At 44.5% G+C, this 21,992-nt stretch overlaps 1 protein-coding gene across 1 annotated transcript in view; it reads right to left on the reverse strand.

Moving 5' to 3' along the window:
* The window catches only part of CADPS (Ca++-dependent secretion activator), a 145,466-nt gene that overhangs the window by 65,234 nt on the left and 58,240 nt on the right, over window positions 1–21,992 (reverse strand). Inside the window, exons 11-15 of the mRNA XM_009707883.1 lie at window positions 18,014–18,201; window positions 7,688–7,789; window positions 6,684–6,747; window positions 5,792–5,915; window positions 2,436–2,453 (exon numbers count right to left, since the gene is read on the reverse strand). Of these exons, the coding sequence (XP_009706185.1) occupies window positions 2,436–2,453; window positions 5,792–5,915; window positions 6,684–6,747; window positions 7,688–7,789; window positions 18,014–18,201 (496 nt within the window). The remainder of the gene's footprint in view (window positions 1–2,435; window positions 2,454–5,791; window positions 5,916–6,683; window positions 6,748–7,687; window positions 7,790–18,013; window positions 18,202–21,992) is intronic.

The raw sequence follows: 21,992 nt of genomic DNA on the forward strand, positions 1-21,992 counted from the left end.
ACCAAAGGCCGCCGTGCTCAGCCCCTCTCCTGCGGGCGCACCGAGGTCCCCAGCCTGATGCAGGCACTTGAGAGATGCCTGCCTCTGCACAGGCATCACGGCTGCCCCTCGCTGCTCTGTGGGCAGCACTGACCCCTGCACCGACCCGGTTTCGGCTTTGCACCTACCCCAGCACCACGTCTGGGTGCATTTTTGAGGGAAATCGGGCTTCCCCGCCAGGTTGGCTGGGAGAGACAGATCTGGGGAGGACAGTGCAGGCCAGTGATGTAGCGTGGTGAGATGTTGCGCCTCTGGAGCCCTGCTTCCCTGGCCAGGGGATGGGGAGGCTGCCAGCTAAGCAAAAAACCTGACATTTTTGGATAGCCCAAGAGTAGCTGATTTCCCTCGGTGACAGAGCAATACGACTTCAGTGGGTCCCTCTGCTCTCCAGTTACTTTACATTTGCAGTCCGTGCCCCATTGCTCTGCCGCCCAAGCACCGAGGCGAGACCTGCCTCCATCCCCACATCTCCTTCACTTCTCATCTCTGTGCATCAATCCAGCAGTACCACGAGAAGCCTCTCGTTACAGAGACCAAGACGAAATCACAATATGAGAAATACTGGGTCTGAAAACTAAAAAAAAAAAAGACTTAAACTAAACACAATCAGTTGTCAAACTGACAACTATTGTCTTGGCTGGCATCATCTCTAAAGCTGCCTGTACTCAGCGCCGGCAGTGCAAAGCGGCACTTGTGTTCATGGGATCCCTCTGTGCCACGGCACTCCAACACAGTGCAGCACATTTCACAAATCCTGTCCTTAACGGACGGAGAAGTTATTCTTTCCTAAAGAAATTATGGATTTCTGACTTATATAAATAAGTAGACAAACACTTATTAAAAGGTTGCACTTATTAATCTGAGTGTTAGTAATAATTAAATTAATAATTAATTAATAATTAAAGTAAGTCATTCATCTTTAACTGTTTTAGCATAGCGTCCTGTTTAATGTTCTAATTCAATATTTTTAAAGCAAGTCAAGAGACTAAACACTTTTCAGGAGAAAGGACATCAAAGGGTGACATTTGTGTGTTTAAGAAGAAGTTGTTTTCAGTATCTTATTTTTATTCATGCTTCTGGCAAAATAAATAAAAAGTCAGGCCAAAACTCAGTCACTTTTGACTCCACTTAAGCCGAGGAACCGGTTTCAAGTTGAGTCCTGCTGACCTTGCCCGAAAATTTTTCATTTGGAGATTTGTGGACACAAAGCAGCGGAGTCACAACTCCCTGTGTCCTTTCACTCGCTTCAAGCATCAAGAAGAAGCAGTTTTATTTTTAAACAAGCCGGGCCATAGAAACGTCCTTCTGAATTTCTAAACTGTAAGCACGTGAAGAGCCATTGCCAGCAAGCGCGATGCTCAGGGCATTTATTGTGCTTAACGCACAACCACCTGAACTCGCTTTAATCTGCTGTGGTTAATGGTAATAGCTGGGATTGTTCTACTTGCTATTTGTTTATTTACACCTCTCATAGCTGTAAGGAAAAAACATTCTCCATTTTCTAAATATGTATTGCTACTCAAAATTAATTTTACTGTCATGCAACAGCTCTAGAGCATGGGTCAAATTTGAGCTGTGGAGGCCTGGGGAAGCCAGGGCAGAACATGGCCCAGCCTCTTGTACTGCTTTTAAAAAGCAATTTCCCTTTGCAAACAGAGCTGAAATCAACCTGATCCTTTTTTTTTTATTATTATTATTCCACAAAACAGAACAATCTACTCACAAAAAGAAATGAACAGTTCAGGTTTCAAGGACTTTTGAACTAGGACTCTGGGATACAACAGAAACGAGAACAGGGGCTGCAGAGCTCCACCGTCCCTTCTGAAGAGTCGGGCACTTGAGCTGAGCCTTTGCCTCGTTACATGTCACCACAGGTTATAAACGAGAGACAAACACGACTTCTGTCCCACTGGATCGTTCGTTACACATTAACAAAAAAAATAGAAAAATAAAAAAAAAAAAAAGTTAAAAACCCAGTCCTCCCATCAGGGCATAAAACAGAAGATATGAAAAACAAAAATGAACGTTAGTTTAGTTATAAATGTGCTTGTTAGGTGTGTTAAATTAATGGCCAAATCACCAACATTTTTTCACCCCAAATGAGCTGCAGTTCTTTTGGAAAACAAGAAACTTTCTCTTTACAAAGGCTAGATTCTCCTCTAAAACTGTCTCCTAAGAAGACACTATATTTCTACAAAGTATTTCTAACCTACACTCTATTCTAAGGAAGGAGGAAAAGGAGATTACGTAGACAGCACAAATTAACTCCTTAAGTATTAATGCATCTCCATTTTCAGCCTGAAGGAGTACATATCTTAAGGAGCTATGAAAAAAGAAAACAAAATAAATATAACTCAACAGTCCTAGCAATTTATAATGCATATACAATTGTTCACCTGCGTCCTTTTGATTCTCTATATGAAAGAGAGAAAGCAACAAGGAGAGAAAAGAGAGAAACAAGAACAGATATGCAGGATTAATGAGCAAGTGGACCGCACAGCCCCCCAGTTATGCGTGATATATGACATTTGAAAAGAAGAAAAGTCGCCCCGTCTCGCCCCCCGCCCCCCCCAAAGCATGGGGTTACCAAAAGAAGCTCCTTTCACGGAGGTGAAAGAAAATGCTGCACAAATAGAAAACCAGAGAGGGTGAGCTCTGAGGACACAGAGGGGACCTCCAGGTGACAGCAGGGCTGGGATGTCCCCTCCAGAGCTCGGTGCAAAGGAGTAAGTAAAAAAATCGAGGAGGAGAGCAAGTCAAGTGCATCCTTCCGCTCGAGAGCCAACAGACAGGAGGCATGTAAGATCTGATGTACAGAGAAAGGACAGCCTTATACGATCTTATACACAGGATTGGGTAAAGATCTTATACGCAGGCAAAGGGATGGCTTTTTCCAAGTGTCCTTTATCTGACCTCTAGCTCACTTCTCCCCGATGTAGCTGCTACCTTTTGATTGTGTACCAGTGACAAGCCCTTTACAAATTGGGGTTACACAGAAGCAAAGTAAAAATGCATTCAGGTCACGGACATAAAGAAGAACTGAAAAAACTTACAGACGATCTGAGTTTATCACAAACAGATGGGTTAATTGTCTAACCTGGTTTAGGCTGATAAAAAGTGACTGACTGGACTTCTCACACTGGGTTTCACAGACAGAAGCAACAGACAAGCCAATGCTAAAAGACTTGAAGCAAGGAGAGTGAGTTGGTTTGGATCTGGACTTTCTTGAGGTAATGAAAACAGAAAGAGCGAGGACAGCATGGAGAGGAGGGTGGTAGGTACTCACGAATGGTTAAATCCATCACTTGAGAGGCCAAGCAGAAGACAGGATGCTCATACATTTCTCTCTTTTTCCCTATAAAAGAGGATTTGGGCATGCAAGAGGCTTAGGTCAGAGGTAAAGAGGTTATAGGCTATAGGTCAGAGGAAAACTTTATATTAGGTTAAAAGGAAAGTAGCCGTAGAGTATTTTGGGATACACACAGGATAAAAGGAAATTAAAAAAAAAAGAAAATAAAGGAGGGTTAAAATTGGAGATCTACTGGATTAACCATTCAGCATGCCCATGAGTCACAAGAGAGGCTGTGACCATGACTCTAGAGGTTTGCTCTGAACTGTTTGCAAGAATATAATGATCAAAACATCATGAATAGAGGGAAATAGAATTTCATTGGTTTAAGGCTCCGAGATACTAAGGATTTCAGCCTTCAGTATCTAAGGCTTTCACAGGTATTTCTTCATAAGCATAGCCTCAAGCACTGCTGCCACTGATTTGGTTCTGCGTCTCGGACAAAACTTTTTCAAACATGTGGCTATTCAAATGTCAGCTTTCAAAAGCAAGATTTCAAAGCCATGTATGGCGCACAGAAACGCATCTCACCGAGGTAAACTTGTTATTTTCTTTTCAAAGGAAGTATTTGAACATATAGTAGACTATGCTCATGAGAGAAAACCTGATGCATGCAGCTGGCGGATGTTGGGTTGTTCGAATTAACAATCCCAGCATGCTTGGAAATTGGTGTTACAACCACTTTTATAGAGATAGTATCAAAAAGTGGCTGTGGCCAATCACGGATAAAGGAGGAGAAAAGCAGAAGAGAGCAGGTAGTGTGGAATGAACTATTTCTCTGAAAAGGTAGCTGGAAAAAAATAGGTTTGTTGCTTCAAAGTATTCCCAGACCTAAAAGTCACAGTGCAAAAAAGAGGGCAGATAATTAACACAACCAAGAAGAATTGAGGCACAAAAGGAAAAGTACACACTATCTGTTCTACTTTGGAAATGAATGCATTTTTACTTACAGATCATAAAGTTTGTTTTTGCATAGATTTATCTGAAAGAAGAGAGCAAATCTTACCAACGAGTTAGTGATATTTACACAGAGAACCTAAGGGAGCCAGCCCTGGGTAGAAGCATCCATCAACAGAAAAGCTGCTTTTGATTCTCAGTCCTTCTCCATCCTCGTCAAGTATATTTAAACATTGCATTTTACAGAATACACCAATTAAAATATCCTGTGAAGCTGAGTACTTCAATAAATTGCCTGATAATACAGTGCTTATGAAACCTTCGTTCCTTCTCTATTTTTGTCACTCATTACCAAGTCAAGAGTTGATAAACATCCTTTTAGTGCCCAATTCTTAAGTGTTTCTCACTGGATGCATAACAATGAATTCATTACCACTGGTACACAATTTGCATCGTTAGACAGGAAAAAAAAAATGGAAAAAGAGAGGACATGTCATGTACAGAACCTGGACAATTTGTCATATAATAACCCAATTTTTCATGTAAACAAGAACTAAGAACAAATCAGAAGGAGTTTTGGGGTTTTTTTTCTCCTCTCAATATTGTCCTAGAGGCATACAACGATAATCTCAGCTGTGGGAAAGCTTCACATCACACATGACAGAAATCCAAAGTCTAGAGCAGAACATACCATTCATCTGGAACATACAGGTTTAAGGAATTGGGAACTTGGATAAAGTTGGGTAGGAGTTTCAAGTTGAGGATAGCAGCCAACAAGGTACCAACATAAACTGATTAACATGTAAAGAATGACTGGATCGTAGAGCTTCAGCTAACACATAACCTCCAGCAAGCTTTAAAATGTCTTTTTGATGGCTACATGTGTCTCTGGTCACTGGTTATTATTCTCCCATAACTTAAAAGGTCAATAATATCAGCTATGCCAGATTTAGAGTGACAAGAAAGAAATCTGATGCAAGTATGGGATCACTGATCAATGACTGCTGTGCAAACTGCAAAGACAATGAAACACTCCCAGAAAAAAGACATTTTAAATTGGCTACAAATGATTAAGCATAGATAAAACAGTTTTTCAGCTTCTTATTTTTCATTTGTTTCCTGAACTCCACTGTCACAAGCAATTAGCTGCACTATACCTTCAGCTGCAAAGATGACATCCCAAGTATTTCTCAATTTGTTTTTTAAAATCACGACATGAGTCTGAATACTACACCACTGGCCAAATGCACTAACGATCAAAAAAAAAAAAAAAGATGCTACAGTTCCTTTTAACTGTTTCCTCTCTCTTTTCCAGAAAAAGAAACATTTTGCATAGCTTCCATTCTTAACTGCTTCCGAAGCCAACACCACAAAAATGATTCAGAATCACATCAGTTTTATTGACAAGCAAATAAATAGCAAATGAGCTTCTTTTAAATAGCTCCCAGCCACAGTTGCCACCTAGAAACATAACAAAATTGTAATTTCAGAAAGAAAAAGCCTTACCTTCAATTTTGGCATACTCTGATAGTCGAGTATAATTGACTAGAGCCGCTTGCTCCAAGCATTTACGGATGACTGTTTTTACCTCCTCTTGAGGGACCGGAGTAACTATGTCTTTCATCAGAACCTTGACACAAGAAAATCTGATTTGTTGTGGCATCGGGTACACAGAACTGCTTTTCTCCAAGCCCAGCACAGACATCCATTCCTACACTAGCGCAGCGCGGCTCTTGGGATATGTGTACAATATGTAGGATCCGCTACAAGGTCACCTTGGTCAGCTTGAGATGTGGGACCTACCCCTGCTGTATTATTCTCCTTCTGTATCTATACCCTATGGCGTGAAGTCCGTGCTTCTGATTTTTTAGGGCATGACATTAAGATCTATCACAACTTGCCCAGTGCCAGGCAATGTTATGTCCTTCCCAGGCTCTACTGATTGACTTGGGTTTAGGTCTGGGCTTGGCCATACTGCGGGTTAGTACAGGTGAGAGGGATGTTGGAGCAGCAGGAAGCCTGAAATAGGGATGGGGAAGATGACGGTGCGCAGGTTTCATACGTCTGGGGGAACAAGTCTGCCTCAAGACGGCAATTTCACCAGATAGTAGCCGGGCATTTCTTACAAGGGTCTGCGGTGTAGACGCTTGCCAGCGAGATCCTCCACCCTTACCTATCAACACAGACGCAGGCTGAGCTGCCTTTAGAGGCCAGGTGACACACCTGATTCCGAGCTGAAGCAGGAGAGACAACAACCCCACCTAACCCCCCACATTTCAATATTAACTATCATTAATTACATGTCCTATGCAAACCCAACAGTTCCTCAAGCTCTTCTAGATGGAAAGAGAGATGAATACAGGTAATTCTAACTACTCTCTGTTATTCTTATGCTTACCCTTTCCAGCAGCGATAGAGTAGCTTTTAGTGCACCTTCTGGACGGCCAAATGGAAAGCAGTACCTAGAAAAACCACGTCATGTTAACATCAGACCAGATGCATGTGAACAAGCCTTTCCAGAGCTATAAAGATGCTTTCCTAAATATGCCCAAGCAATTCTCTAGTCCCCCTGCCCAGAACGAGCAGTCTTTCTACAGTGTAACTTTCCAAAAGGGTTTGATGGTATGGATGCTAAGGCAGCAGAACAGAGTACAGGGTAGTAATAAGCTGATTGTTTTAGTAGTTTATTAAGTCTGAATCTCACCTGGAGTGTTTTTAGATCTCCTAAGAGAGAGTTAAATATCATCTTCTGGTAAAAATGAAAAAAAAAAAAAAAAAGCCCCTCTGGAAAGGACATTTACTTCCAGCCGGAGACCCGGTGATGCACCAGGCTGTAGGTAACCGGCTGAACCAGCCACCGTCCCTGGCGAGTGGCAGCTCCCAGGGGCTCCCGCAGGGACTCTGCGTGCGAATGCATGTCACCCATCTGTGTGTAAACGTGCACAACCTGCCCAGGAGCCAGCCAGTGTGCTGGGGGCAATTCCTCCCTTTTTGTGGGGGCAGTATCCATCCTTTCTATACTGTGACATCCCTGCAGAAAGCCCTGCCTGTCTGGATCCTAGGCAGAAGGGAAAATAAATGGGTAATAACTGAGCAGAGAGGAACAGAAATAAGAGGATAAGGGATTTTTTTTTTTGTGGTTAAATTTTAGAAAAAATCCACAGCATTACCACGCCTATGGGAGCAAGATGGTTTGAAATATCCTTTAAAGCTTATATATTTAAAATCACTCTCCAGCTACAAACATGCTATAGTGTGAGCTTCACTGCCCTGTGTAGGTCTGTGCCACTTGTGCAAAATTTCCGTATTCATTCAAAATCTGCCTTTAGACTCTGCTGCATATAGGAGAGTGTTGTGAGGACATCAGTCCTCTCGCATTCAGTCTGGGCTCTCTGCCTTTACCTAAAATGCGTGATCTGATTCTCCAGAAGCAAACGAAGCCGCTCCTTGATCTCTTCGAAACGCTCTTTCTCGTCTACGGTCACAGTTCCTATCCCGTCAGGCCTGGAGGAAGAAATGCCACGAATGACTCAGACTCCACCTCGCCACCCTGGTAACTCATCCCCGCAGCAGACAGCGTGCTGCCCTTTCGGAAAGGGACGTCACCGACTATGAGACCCGGGACAGAGGATGTGTCACGCTGAGACACGGGTGGTTGCGGCAGCACCACCACCGAGGTATCAAAAATAAACGAATCAAGAAATATCCTCTCTCAGAGGGATAATCTAGATGTGGAAACCCCACTCCCGCCCTTATTTTTCCTGTGATAGAGAAGTCGGGAAAAGCAGAATCGCCCCTAAATATAGGTGTATGACAGGGAGTGCAATGACAACTCTGGTTGCAGGATTGGGCCCATTGCTGGCAAAACAGGGACTGAATTTCTGCAGAAAAATTCAGCCGCTAATTTAACACAATTCACAGTATAAAAGAATATTGACAACAGACGTATATACAAAGAGAATATAAAATTCTGCACTCCTTCATAACTGCTGAATCACCCCATTATAGTGATTTCTTGAAGTGAACCATCTTCAATACATTCTGGCGAAATGTGCCTAGAGAGCGACATGCATTTTGTATTTGAAAATGCAATGCCTTTTCGGTCATTTGATTTTAATTTATAAAAATTAAGACATTGACACAATTTATCAAAGATTTGCTCGGACTATTTATGACACACTTGTATTTCAGGAGTGCACAGGAGCGCACTGTGAGACACCCAGGTCCTGCTGCCTTGGGGTATTTCTCATCTTTCACAGAGCACAGTGTGCAGGCAAACCCCGCTGAAGCTCTCCCGGGGCTGGATGATGCGGTGGTCCCTGTACTCTTCCACCTCGTACCTCTGCCGATGCCAACCCATCTGAGAGCCGAAAGCAGCAATCCCCTCCTTCTCCCCCACACCCACACCGTAAAATATGCTGCGCAGCAGAATCCCGGGCGAGAGGAGAGAGCAAATCTAATCCATCCACCAAAGGAATCAGCCAGGCAGACAATCAACGGCACTGCTTCCCATTGCCGGCGAGCAAAGTCTACGGATTTGTGTACTCCTGGGCAACTCTGCTGGCACAGGCGCTCTTTAGGTAATGTAAGACGTCTTAAAATTGAACAAATGTTCTTACTTAAAGGCCTCCTCCAGTGTTCAGCTTAAGCTGCATAAATCCGCAGTACTAGACTGGTTTGGCTATACAAAAGACTTGGCAAGGGATTACAAAGCTTCTAATGAACCTCCTGTCAGGGGTTAATTGGTTGGCTTTATTTTCCTCTTAAAGAATCAAAGGCCTTAAACTTAAAAAAAAACGAAGAAAAAAAGCTATAAAAAATTAAAAGCTATAAAATCTACATAACCCTTCTCCTTGACCCTGCATTTAGTAAGCTCTTAATGTCATAAATACTAACTCTGATATTCCAACACAGGTGAATAAACCATTGAAACATTTTGGAAGAGCAACCTGCAAACCGTACATGATATTTACTGCAAAATTTTAAAGCTAAATATACATTAAATAGAACTTGCAACATGGACACAGAAAAAGATTCGAATACCAGGGGAAGTATTTAAATTTAAACAGCATTTAATCAGAAATCTTGACTTGATTATTTGCCAAATTCAGTTGTGTATTAAGGAAAAAATAGGAAAAAAGATTCAGGCTGAAACTTGGATAAAATGTCTCAGCTGGGGAACACATTTCATAAACAATTTTGGAAGTATGGATCCGGTCTCATTAGTACCTAATTAGGACTAGTTATTTTGAAGAAATGAGCAAGGCACAAAAAACCCAAATTAGATATCGAGCAAAAATTAATGTCTGAAGATGCTTAATATATTTTTATTCCAAAGTTCCATAAAATATTTAATACTTAGACACGTTCATGCCTTTTGCAATGCTGTGCACCTCACAGCGCCTGGTTTGCTCCCAAGCAGAAAAGCAGATAATTCAAGGCAGACCGCAATAAATGCCGTACATTAGGGGCAGGGTTGAAGCCCTCATTTGACTTTTGGCATTCGGTTCTCCCCCTGTACCCGTAACAGCTCAGAGTGTCACCAGGTTAATTGTATCAGTGCTAACAAACGAGGTAGGAAAAGTCGCCTGCCCTGGCAGTGATTTGCTGATGGACTGGAAATGGTCTGAAAGTTATGTTACCCTTTGCTGGGTCAATAACCTCAACCGGTGAGATTTAATGGCAGGATCCGACAGCTCGGGTTGGGTCGCAGCCCTTTCCCACGAATCACAGTTTCTCACCGTATTCAAAGGGCTTTGGTTTTGCCAGAACCGGTTATTTAGCGCTCGCCACATAACGATTTGTGGTGGACACCCAAAACAGGCTGACGTGACAGCATCAGTCACGTCCCAGCTGGGCAGTGGCAGCTCTGGAAGGATTGCTTTGAAAACACTGACCCACACGAAGATGAAGGGTGGGCTCTGGAGAGGGAACCTCTGGCCAACGCAGTTCTCGCCCAAGTCACAACACCCCAAGGGATGCCAACCCAATCACCAAGGCCCACGTAGGCCACGTAGGCTTAACCCTCTGGTCTTTGTGAACCTGGAGGACATCAAACTCGGTGGGTCCGGTCATCACTCCCTTCATGCAGGGCCCACCGCGCGGTGTAAACACACGCCACTCTCGCGTATCATGAGACAATCTACAGGTCAGCTGTAGCCATTTTTGGAGCAGCGTGGATGTCTGGAAGGGCCTGCCAACCGAGAGCCATCACCACGGCAAGGACTCCCTTTCTCACCCAGCTGTGGACTATATTGCATCTGACATGATGAGCATCTCTTGAATCTACCTTTCAAATTTTCGGCAAACCATTTTCTCACTGTCCTTCACAAAGTTGACATTTTCGGCAGCATGATAGGAAAGATGTCATGTCGGCTGCTTTTCAAGTTGTTGTCACAGTGGTTAGCACCAGTTCTGTCATCTTTGCTTTCCTCACAATCCCCCATCTTGAGCCATGTCACAAATAATAATACTTCCAATGTTTTTGTCAAATTTCAAATACTATAACCCAGCTGCACATCTTTGGATTTACTAGTTACGTTAATCTTTGTTGCTCATCTTCCCAGAAGCTGAAGCATTAGGAACTCATTAATTAGTGACAAATGCAGGATATACATAGAACTGGAAAAACACTACCCAAAACCTTGCACTTCATTTATTAGCTCGATAATTTTGAAATCTAATTAAATATTCAAGTCAAATATACTTTGAAAATGTAATCTTTTTGAAGGAACATATTTATTTTCCCTTTTGCAAGAACACAAAGGGTATATAGCTTAGCATCGCTATAATTTGAGATTCACTTCTGTGCTCTAGACAATTGCAGTACGTGGCTGATGGGGCTGAAAAAAATCTCCAGGAGAAGCTCAAGTCGCACCAGCTCGTTCTGATTTTTATCGGCAATTTTTTTTTTCAGCAAAGGTCTCCAGCTCAACTTTGATATTTGCTATTTGATCTCATGGACAGAAGCACCGACTCTTCCAGCGAGCAGCGCTTCTGCAGCAAGCCTAGCTAAAATGCAGCTGCAGGAAATGCATGTTCTGACAGGCAATCCACATCCTTATTCCACTGAGGCAGTGATGGGGAATGAGAGGAGAGCAAAAGGGCGAAAAGAAAGTTCTGTATGTACACGGTATATACAGATGCATGAGGGACAAAATGGGTTTGGGTCTATGAATTCAGGTCAACAAACAACATAAACATCTCCATCTGTGTGGAGACACAATTTCATCCGATTCTCTATAGCTCCTGCTCACGAACACTTGAGGTGTATGGCAGAAGTTGTGGGCAGAGAGGGAAGCAGAAGGGCAAAAAGGGCAAGAAAAATAAATACGAAGTTTTTTAATTATAAGTAAACAAGTTTCAGGTCACTCCTGCTGCCGCAGATTCACTATGTGGGCTCTAACTAGAAAATTCCCACTGTAAATATTTCATATGAAAAGTTTTAAATGCCACTTTCCTAATCCCCCCTTGTTTTTAAGTTTTAAGTGACGAAAACAACATCATCAACAAAGAAGGTGGTGAAATTTTAAAAAAGGGTTGCAACTTAAACAGCAAAAATTATAGTCCTTGTTTAGCTTAGATGGTTTGTGCAAATTCTGGGGTTAATTATAAATTATAATTAGGACCTGTGATCCTAAGGCCACTGCTTTATTCTACAAACCCCGCCTCCCCCCATGCCCTTTTCTAATTATACCCGGTGCCCCCAGGGCTAGTTATGCTGCTAAAACAAATATATCAAAATGATTTTTTAACAAAGACTAATATATGAAGCAATAGCATGCATTTGTATACAATTATACAGTATAGCTCCAGTGGGTTAATCTCTTTGACATAAGCCTGTATGAAATACTATGGCGGCTTATAAATGAAAAGACATATCATCTTTTACACCTTTTATGTTTAACTTGTCTACACTTTTTTTACTGGGGAAAATATTGCTTACACGTAGCAAACAGATCTTTGCACGCACTGTGAGCCCTGGCATGCAGAGCCAAGGAAAAAAAAACAATGTCAAAAACTGATGCAAATAATTTGATTTTTTAAGTAACAACTCAAATATAAAACACGTGCTGCCTTCAGCTCCCTTGCCGGTTGCCAGGTGCAGCACATATGAGCTATACAGTAAACATCGATGATTAGTGCCTTGGACGGCATGTGTCAGGATAGGCTTTCAAAGGATCCCTCGCAGGAAGGCTTGCCTGTGCGAAGTCCCACCGGTTGCATGGGGACTGGCTCTGGGGCTGTGGGCAGGATCACAGCTGCCTGCCTGCTGCCTCCTCCATCTCCCCCAGCAAATCTGACCTGAAAGAGCCCACCTGTTCAGACCCCTTGAAAAAAAGCTTATTCAGCAAACATTGATTTTCCCCGACTCCCCTTTCTTCTGGGAATTCACACCGTGTGCGAAATGTCGGTCGCAAGCTCTTTGTTCAGCCCAGCCCTCCGCCCGCTCTCCTGGGCGCTGCCCCTGCGATACTGCAGAGCATGGGAGCCATTTCATCCTCCCAACTCCTGCCTTCATTTTGCTTGGGCCCTCCTCCACGCCGCAGAGCCGAGCCAAGTCACGGCTCATCGCTTCTCATGTGTGATCTACACCCCTGACGTACCGCGGCTGAACCGGATGGTTTCTGAGCACTGCCATCCTACACCCATTGTAATGAATCACGTCAGTCGGCCGCACAGAGCTGGTTATCTGCTGGTGGCTGGCAACCCACCGCCCTTCAGCACAGACGCCGGATACTATCCAACAGACAGCCGTAATGCATGCCGTGTCACCACGGACTTTATCACGGGGCTGGTTGGGACACGGAGATGGCACCTAACGAAAGGTTGCCGCATTACGTCCTGCCAGATATTAACCTGCCTTACTGCAGCCAGGGCTACGCATCTGAACAAGACGTGGAAACTAAACACAAAGTACTAGGGAAGCATACGAAGATACTATGATAAAGTGTTCATATATTTACTACTTCTTTTAAGGGACCAAAAATGTCCTGTTTTCTTTTTTTAACTAGCTGTATGGAAATCTTGCCTTTATGTGAAACAGTCAGATATGTAATTAGAATATAATGGGAAAACTTACAAATATGTTACGCAGACTTTTCAATTCCTTGAGGCTTATGACAATAACATTATTTCTGCTGGCTTACAGTTGTAAAAAACCTAATGAAAGCTGATGGTAATGTTAGTGAATGAAAGAGCTACTTCTTGGAAACAAGTTTGATGCTGTAAAATACGGCTTACAGAGGAAAGGGCAAGTCACTAATATACTAAATTAATTAACAGAGAGACTTGCAGCTGCTTAGACCTTGGGTAAATAGTAATTGAACAACTTGCAGAAAATGTTGGTGTTCCGTCATTATTAGGTTGGAGGGGATTCAGCTCGGCATCCTGATTTTGATAAGCTCAGTGTCTGCTAATACTTAGCATGCACACGGTCAATATTTTAGTCTTATTTTTAAAAGTTCAGGATTAACAAGTACAGAAAGAATCTTTTTTGGTGCCAGCTTTAAAGCTTAAAAATTAAGCTATTATATGCCTAAATAAAAAAATGGCATGAGCGAGACCAAGGTCACTCCTGAAAGCCACTCCTTCGAAAGGGGCAGGAACCACTGCTCAAGGTTTAGGTGCTAACTTTAGGCCTGTGAAAGCTGAGCTCGACTTTCTGCACCGCAACGCCTCTCCCATGTGCAGACAGGGAAGCAGCGAGGCTCCTCTACCACTGCATCACTTCTCTGCATGTCAAGTGACACCAGCAGTACTGTCATAGCCCTCCAACGTGAGGACAGCGACAACCATGGAAACGGAAAGCAGGGAAAGACCTCGGTGGTCATGTAGAACCTTTCCTAATTTTACCCCAAATCATGATGTCTTCTCAAAACCATTTGTGCCTCTTGCCTTTGCTAGTTTTTTGGAGGACTATTGATAAAGGAAAGCAACAGCCTCAGTGCTATAGTGGTGGTACCAACAGCAAACAGACATCAGTAAACACACAGTGTCTGTTGTTGGATGTCTGAATAACACTATGCCTTTCTTACCTGTCACGTAGGCAAATACATCAGAAATCACATCATCTTTCATAATGGCAGGACTTTACAAAAGGCATCCAGTGATATCCAGTGGACAAAACCCTTTCATCAACTCACTGGTGACCACAACAGTGAAAAAGCCTCGAGTTCCTCAGTCTTACTGACAAGTAAGTACCTGGGTAACAGCAAAGCACACGGATGCTCAGCAGTCTTTGCCTCTTGCTGGTCCCTGCCTTCCTGACAGCCTGTGCCTTACATATTCAGGTGTCTGCAGGAGGTGAAACCTAGGACAAGCAATTTACATTTAACTCCATTTTTACCTGGAAAAGGATGAAATTAACAGGAAAAAATAAGGTGACTGTCATGCAAATAGCAGTGATTTACGGCCTTGGTTTGGAGAGATTATGTCAGGCTTTCAGGAGTCTGAATAAGCTACGTGAGTCCAAAGGAGGAGGAGAGACGAAACCCTGACCTATAAAGCAAGAGGGCTCCAAAACATCCCCCAAATCCTGTTTTGACCATTTCACCTGCTGCGGCCACGGGGTCAGCTCCAAGCTGGAGGTACATTTCCACCAGCAGCCATCCTGCTCCCATCCCGGCTGCGGTGTGGTGGCCGTGCCGCTAAGGCGGGAGCCGGACAGGCGAGGAGGCATCGTCCCCATGCTGATGCCTGTCATTCTGTCAGCCTTGACCTTCAGGCTGTCCTCAGCATCCGCACCGCAGCCTGCCTGCACTTCCCCGCTGACTGCGAGCGACTGTTGTCTTGCTGCCTGACCTTACGCAAACACGATACAAACAGACAGCCCACCTCAGCTCCATCACTGTCTGCTGCTAATACAGGAGATTGATAGCCACATGAAATTATCTCCCTGCTCGACCTTCATTACTGGGTGGTATATTCTGACTGACAGCCAACCCCATTCTGGGGAAAGCTAAACCACCCGTTCAGGTTTTTTTACTGTCTAAAAGTGAAGGAACTTCCTTTTGTAAAGAAAATCAACACTTTCTCAGTCTCGACAGAAAAAGAAGCCTTTGTTAAACAGAAAAATATGTCGTAACTTGAATCTTTCCCGGACCACCATGCATACCAATAACAACGCAATGCATGGCTGCTCCAAGATGCTCTGTCAGATGCTGTGCTGGGTCGCAGGGCAGGTGTGCTCCCACCTCGACAGATTTTACACGGCAAGTTTTCAGCTCCGCCATGAGCTATAGGTTTCCTGGGGAGAGCACGGCCAGCCCTAAGGCAACGAGCAATGTATGGATGCAGCAGGTGGGAGGAAGGGATGTAGCTAAAGTGAACCTGGCTTTACACACGTCGCAACTGCCAGTAAGGACTGCATGGGTAAATACCGGCTTTCCGTCGCTCTCTGCCAGCCAGCTCGCAAATACATGATGCATGTGGCCTAAACAGCTTTCTGAAAAGAAATCATGACTCTTCCACTCAGATATTCAGATTTCTTATAGTAGACATGAAACATACAGAGTTGAGTTTTCTCTCAGACCCCCTGTGGTTCCTTTTTGTGACCTCCCGATAGCAGAAGCCAGAAACCACACCCTACAGTCTCCGTACCAAACTCCCAGGCGTTACGCAGAGCCTGCCCCGTGTGAGAAAGTGGAATGCCGCAGCCTTGCAGCTCCAGCACAGAGCCTCCCGTAATCCCCAGGCAACAGAGAGACGGCAGCAACCAAGAAAGAATATGAACCTTCAGCCTTCTGATCTGAAGTCAACCATCAGTTAAAAACAGCTAAGTCATAGCAAAACATCTCGCTCCTTTCTTGGAATATTTTAAATGAATGACTCAAATAGCCCGTCCGTGGCCGAGTTGCCCCTTTGGCAGAGCCCAGCAGTCTCCCAGCACGGTGCAGCAGCCACACACAGCCCTGGGCAGCTGTACAGGCATGGGACTGGGGTCTATACACTGAACAGGTTTTAAAGCAAGACATTTTCCTGAGCGCACAATTCTCCTGCCCCATGGGGAGGGAATGGCAGGGTGTCACCTTGGCCAGTATCATCAGATACCTCTTGCCACCGGCACTGATGAAGAGGAGGCTCCAGCTCTGGCTATGCTGGACCCTGTGAAGAGGTACACGGGGTAGCCGTGACTGGCATCCAACCTCCTCTCTGTTACGGGCCAAAAGGGCTTTGAAGCAGGTCCTGTCCCCACCGCAGCCTCCTGCCTATGGAAGAGGTGCGATGGGGCAGCCAGTTTCACCTGCCTGATTTCCATCCCCTACACACCGTGTGAACCATCTCCTAAACACACGCCTAAAAAAACTCAAGGCTCTGACCCCTTACGGGACTTGGGTGCCCAAATGCCATCCAACTCCCAGGAGAGTGTACGACCCGAATGTCGGTGCCGCAGCGGGTCTCCCTGTGCCGCAGGGATGCAAACTGCCCAGTGTGCTCAGTGACCAAGGAGCCCGGTGCCCTCTACAACACACTTCTGTGCACTGCGCGCTTTCGCTTACCTTTTCGGCTCTGGATTCGGCTGGGATTTGGAATCTTTCCTTTTTTTGGACTCCTTTTTGGAATCCTTTTTTGTCTCCACTTCAGTGGCAGAGGCATGAGACACTTTTCCCCCCTCGCCGTCTGCACTTGGCTGTGACCCACCAAGTAATTCTGCCATGTGTTGGCTTTGGGGAGTGATTGAAACGTGGGGGGCAAGGCCAGCAGCAAAAGTGAAAGAAACAAGAAGAAAGCATGAAAAAACTCAAAATAAAACAAAAGGAAACTAAACTGAAAGGAAACAACTGAAATCAAACAACAATTGGCAAAGAAGGAACAAACGAGCAAAAGAAAGTCAGAACTAAAAAAGAAACTAAGGAAGTAAAAACTCGGTTTCCATGACAAGATGTTTGAAAGTAACTGCAAAAGCAAGCGGCACCCTTGCAACGTGAAACCTGGGCAAAGTGTGTCATAATTTGGGATGGTATTTACCAGAGGGTTTATGAAAACACATTAGTTATTTTATAACATTCCTTTCTTCAGCAGTATATGCAGGATAGAGAGCGATATCTCAGAGTATATAATACAATTTAACAGAAAAGAAGCAGAAAAATAATCTGCAATAGATGCTACAGCTGTCAACAAAATAAACAGAAAATGAAAAAGCACAGCTCCAGTTCCTCCCATCAAAGGTTTGCCACATTTGAGAGAAAGAAGTGGGCTGCTTCTGAAATTGAAATTGCTTTGCAACAGCGCAAGATAAAATTTTCAGTTATGTCTAAGCAATTTCTGAACTGACGTCACATGGACTTTAAGCGAGACATGGGTGCCCAAGGGCTTAAAGCCCTTCTGAACACTGAAGTTTGATACTGCTGAAAATTTCACTGCTGCAACTTGTCAGATCCTCTCACACAGCAATTAAATCAGCACAGCGTATGCTTTACACTTATTTATTCAACCCGTGACAGTCTCATGTACTTCAAGTCTATCTTGTCTAGAACTGCATCCAGCAGGTGCCTGGGTAAGAAAGTTAAAACCCCTCATTTCTGGATCCTCTACGTGCATTTTTATTGCTTACGTTAAACAAGCAAGGAAACAAACAAACAAACCGACTATGCCACTAGAAGCGCTGCTGCCAAACATCCACTGTGAAAACAAATTGGGGACTGTTGTGCATTATCCAAGGAAACCTATATTTGACAAAGTCATCCCTTGCTGGCAGGGAGCTGCTAGCCAAGAAGAATTCCTTACCTGTTGCCATGAACATGTGATGCACAAAAGGCAAAGCTGTAGTGAAGTAAGGTGGGGTCAATCATAGCTCCGTTTTCTGCGCGCTCTAGCAAATCTCTGAGGTAGCAGAGATGTCTGTGACAGCCTCTCACTCCATTACGTGCACAATACTCATCTAGCACAAAGACCTGGCCAGGACTAAACCAGCCCTGTTTAGAAATAAAGAGACTTGATTTTAAATATAAGTTATTAAATACAAAGGCTATCAGATTTGGAGGTGTAGTGGTCAACTGTTCTAATAAAAGAAATACAAACCTAAGGCTAAGTTAAGGAAAAAGGAGAGAGGTCACTCTTAAACAATGCAGTCTGCATATCATCACCCAAACACAGCATATACTCAGTGCAACTGTTAACAAAAACATATTATGCTACCATTAAAGGAAAATGTCATTAAAAATGCTGAAAAGTTAGGCCAGTTCATGTCAGTGCCTAGCAAAAAAAGAAAAAAAAGGAAAAAAAACAAAAAGACTTACACCTTTAAGAGACGACAAAGGTTTGGTTATTTAAACAGCGTGAAACAGTAATCTCATTTTGGGGATGGGATTGTACATTCAGCCAGGAGCAAGAAGACTGATCTGGGGGAGAGCGTGGAGGATTACACTGAATAATGACTTCTCTTGCATCTGGCAGGTAGGAACATCCTGCAGACGGAGGAAGGCAGCTCCGCAGTATCAGAAAGGGATGCTTCCCATCATTTTTATTGCGTATCGCTGGCGACGCGCTCTGCCATCACCCACCTCCTCAGCATCGAAGCAAAGGGAAGCTCTGCTCATGAGCAGGTTTCTTTACGCATCCAGAAACCTCAGACTATTTCTGTCTGTCAGTCCTGAGGGCCTGGTGCCACACGGATTGCGGTGCAATGTCCGGGCTCCCGAGGAGGATGCCCTTCGCTGCGAGGGGACGGCTCCGGTGAACGTCCCGGGACAGCCTAAGTGGAGTGTGCCTCTGCCTTTGGGAAAGGCGCTAGCAAGAACAAGAATAATCTTGTAGATTGCTTTTCAAAATGCTGCAAAACCGTCAATATTTACATGGAAATTTGGGTGCTAAACAATTGCTAAGACGCAGCTCTGGAATGCATCAAGCTGCAAAATCTTTCATCATTTAATTGAAAAGTTCCTGCAGCGGGCGGGAGAGTAGTTGAGGCAGAGCACTGCCCCTATAGGCAACTTCTTTGCCACCCCATCTGTTACCCCAAATGCTACATCTTAGAAACAACACTGCTGTGAAAGATTAAAATATATTTTCTACCACTCAGATGACACCAAATCTTTTCTAGATGCCAAAATAGCTGCTTTGAAAAGAGTTGAAGAAATATCAATTAAGAGCTCAAAGACATAGAGAAGGATTTGCTCATCCTTATTGGGCCAACTCCAAAACAGATTGAGAAAAGAATTAAAATAATGAGGGGAAAATGATAGATATAGGGAGTAGCTACAGTGCTGGGATCACTAGAAGTGCACATTTCAAAATGAAGACACAGAACAATGCAGATGGGACGGCACTCTGGAAGGCTATTTTTTGGGAGGGGTATATTTGTCTTCACCGCTTTTAATGGTATTTTTGTTTGCTTTTTGGTTGGTGGTATTATGTTTGATTCTGGATTTCTTTACGTTGCCTGTTTGTTACATCCTTGGACCGTCTCTTCACCTTGCCTCTCTCCACACAAGTCTTTGGTGATCAGGGATGGTAAAAATATAGAAATGCCGTGATTGCTCTGCGATAGAAAGACGTGTGCATTTGGTTATCGGGGTAGAAATGCAGTTGAAATCGTTATATTCACCTAATACATACAAAGGACTCAGCCCTTCCTATAGGGTGAAATCTTGGCCCTACTGACATCAGCGGGAAGGCTGGCACTAACTTCACTGGAGCCAAGTATCAAGCCCAGAGTTTCGGGTGCAGGAAGCAGGAGGCTGGACCCAGCGATCTGGAGCACCCCATATTGCTCCCCTGCACCGAGGTCTGGGAAGTGCTGGTCCTCAGACAGACAGAAGGGATGGGGGCAAACACTCAAGATCTCTGCCACGGCTCAATGAGGGGAAGCACGAGCAGAAGCTCAGAGGTTCAGTGATGAGCCTCATACCTCATGAAAGGACAGGCAAGCTGAGTATGGGTGGAGAGATCCAAAGCCCAGGAGAACCAGGTGGTCTTCTTTTGCATGGCAAAGGTAGGAAATAAAAATCCCGCTGCTGAATGGAGCTCCAAAAGAGCAGTAAATTTTGCTCCCCACAGCCCCAGAAAAAAAATCTCAGGTTTGATGAAAGGCGGTATTCAGACAAATCTCTCACATCTTCAGGCAGATCCTGGCTCTTGATTAAGATTTGCCTGGCGTAACCAGCTGAGAACCAGCCAGTCTGGCAAACGCAGCTGATAGCGATGACACACCAGGTGTCTCTTCCCAGCGCAGCTAGGTGTAGCTCCGTGTGGTCTCCCAGATGGTCTTCAATGGCATGAGGAAACCCAGAGGGGACAATGGAGGAAGGCTGCAGAGCACAGGGAGCTCGACTGACCGTGTTCAACAAGCTGAACTGCACCGAGAAGGGGACATGTGTCCCAAGCACCAGCAGGGAGTGCAACGGGAGCTTTGGAGTTGGGTAAAGCAAGGCTTGGCCAGGGTTGGTGAAACACTGGCCATTTTTCTAATGGCAAATGCAGCTTTTCCAAAAACCAGAATTTGAGGGAAAATTTTCACTTTTCTGTAGCTGAATTTTCCTGTTTACCATAGGAAAAGCAAAAGAATTTCACTTTGGTGGCCTGCTTCATGGACCTTTTAACCTGCCTCCTTCACATCATCTCAGCTAGGTTGGGCACTCTGGAAGACCACCTTTCCTTGGTACATGCCATGCTGTATTATGTGAATCCCACGAATGCTGACACATCATGGACAATACAGCTCCAGCAAGGACCCGGCTGCGTGAGCCGGCAGTGGGTTGGGAATTCCTGGGAAGAGCTGAAGGGCAGTCTCAGAAACAACGCATGCATTCAAGCAAAAGGAATGAAGACCCACGCCTGTGTGGGGTCCATACTAAGCTGGAAGAGCTGCATAATCTTCCCAAAAGTCCAGGAAGAGCTGTGAATGAAACTGTGCTCTCAGTTTGTGGACGATGGGCAGGAGCCCTCAGCAAGCTCTGCAGACAACACTCTTCCCCTTCCCCAGCACGGTGCTCTCTGCCAGCAAACATCACTTCTGCCATAGCTGAGATTAGTCAGCCAGCCTGTTTGTTTTCATAGGGATGCCTGGCTCAGCCTGCGAGTGGGCTCGCAATAATGTTGTTTAACCTGGTTCCACGGAAAGGAGGCGACGCCGATTTATCCTCTGTGTCAGGGTGAGCCACTGTGTCTGGGTAAGTCATCCCTGGTACCTCCACATCCACGTTCGAAAACAAGGAGAGGTGTGACGAGGCAAAACTCTGTGGGACCTTGCATGGGAATGTCCTGTAGGGAGAATAACAATTGCCCGGCGGCACACAGAGCGGACAGAGCAGGCTTACCACGGGCTCACAGCTTGTCCAGGCAAGCCAGCGCAGTGGTATCACCACCATCCCAAAGACATAGCAAGAGCAATGGGAGCTCTTGGCAGTTGAACTCAAATTTTGAGGTCAGTCTGGTTTTTTTTCATGGCATAATCAGGAAAAAAACATAGTAAAATAAGTAAAGAAGCATGTGAAATCCCAGCACAGGTGAGCACAGGCCATTATTCTCTTCTTTCTATATATATATGCAATGGGTGATTTGGAAGAAGGTGGTTAATTGGTGATGCTCCACTCTGAAGAGGCACAAGTCTTGGTGCTGAGGGGAGCTCCACCACTCTGGTAGCTTCTAGCAAGGGCCTAAACATCTCGATAACAAGCAGGAGTGTGGCTGGTGGGTTTCTTGAAGAGAAACATTGTTAATCATTTTCAGTGATGGCCTTGCACCTCTCCATGAATTTAATTCAACC

This window comes from Cariama cristata, unplaced genomic scaffold (genome assembly GCF_000690535.1).
Source record: "Cariama cristata isolate BGI_N322 unplaced genomic scaffold, ASM69053v1 scaffold6619, whole genome shotgun sequence".
NCBI lineage: Eukaryota > Metazoa > Chordata > Aves > Cariamiformes > Cariamidae > Cariama > Cariama cristata.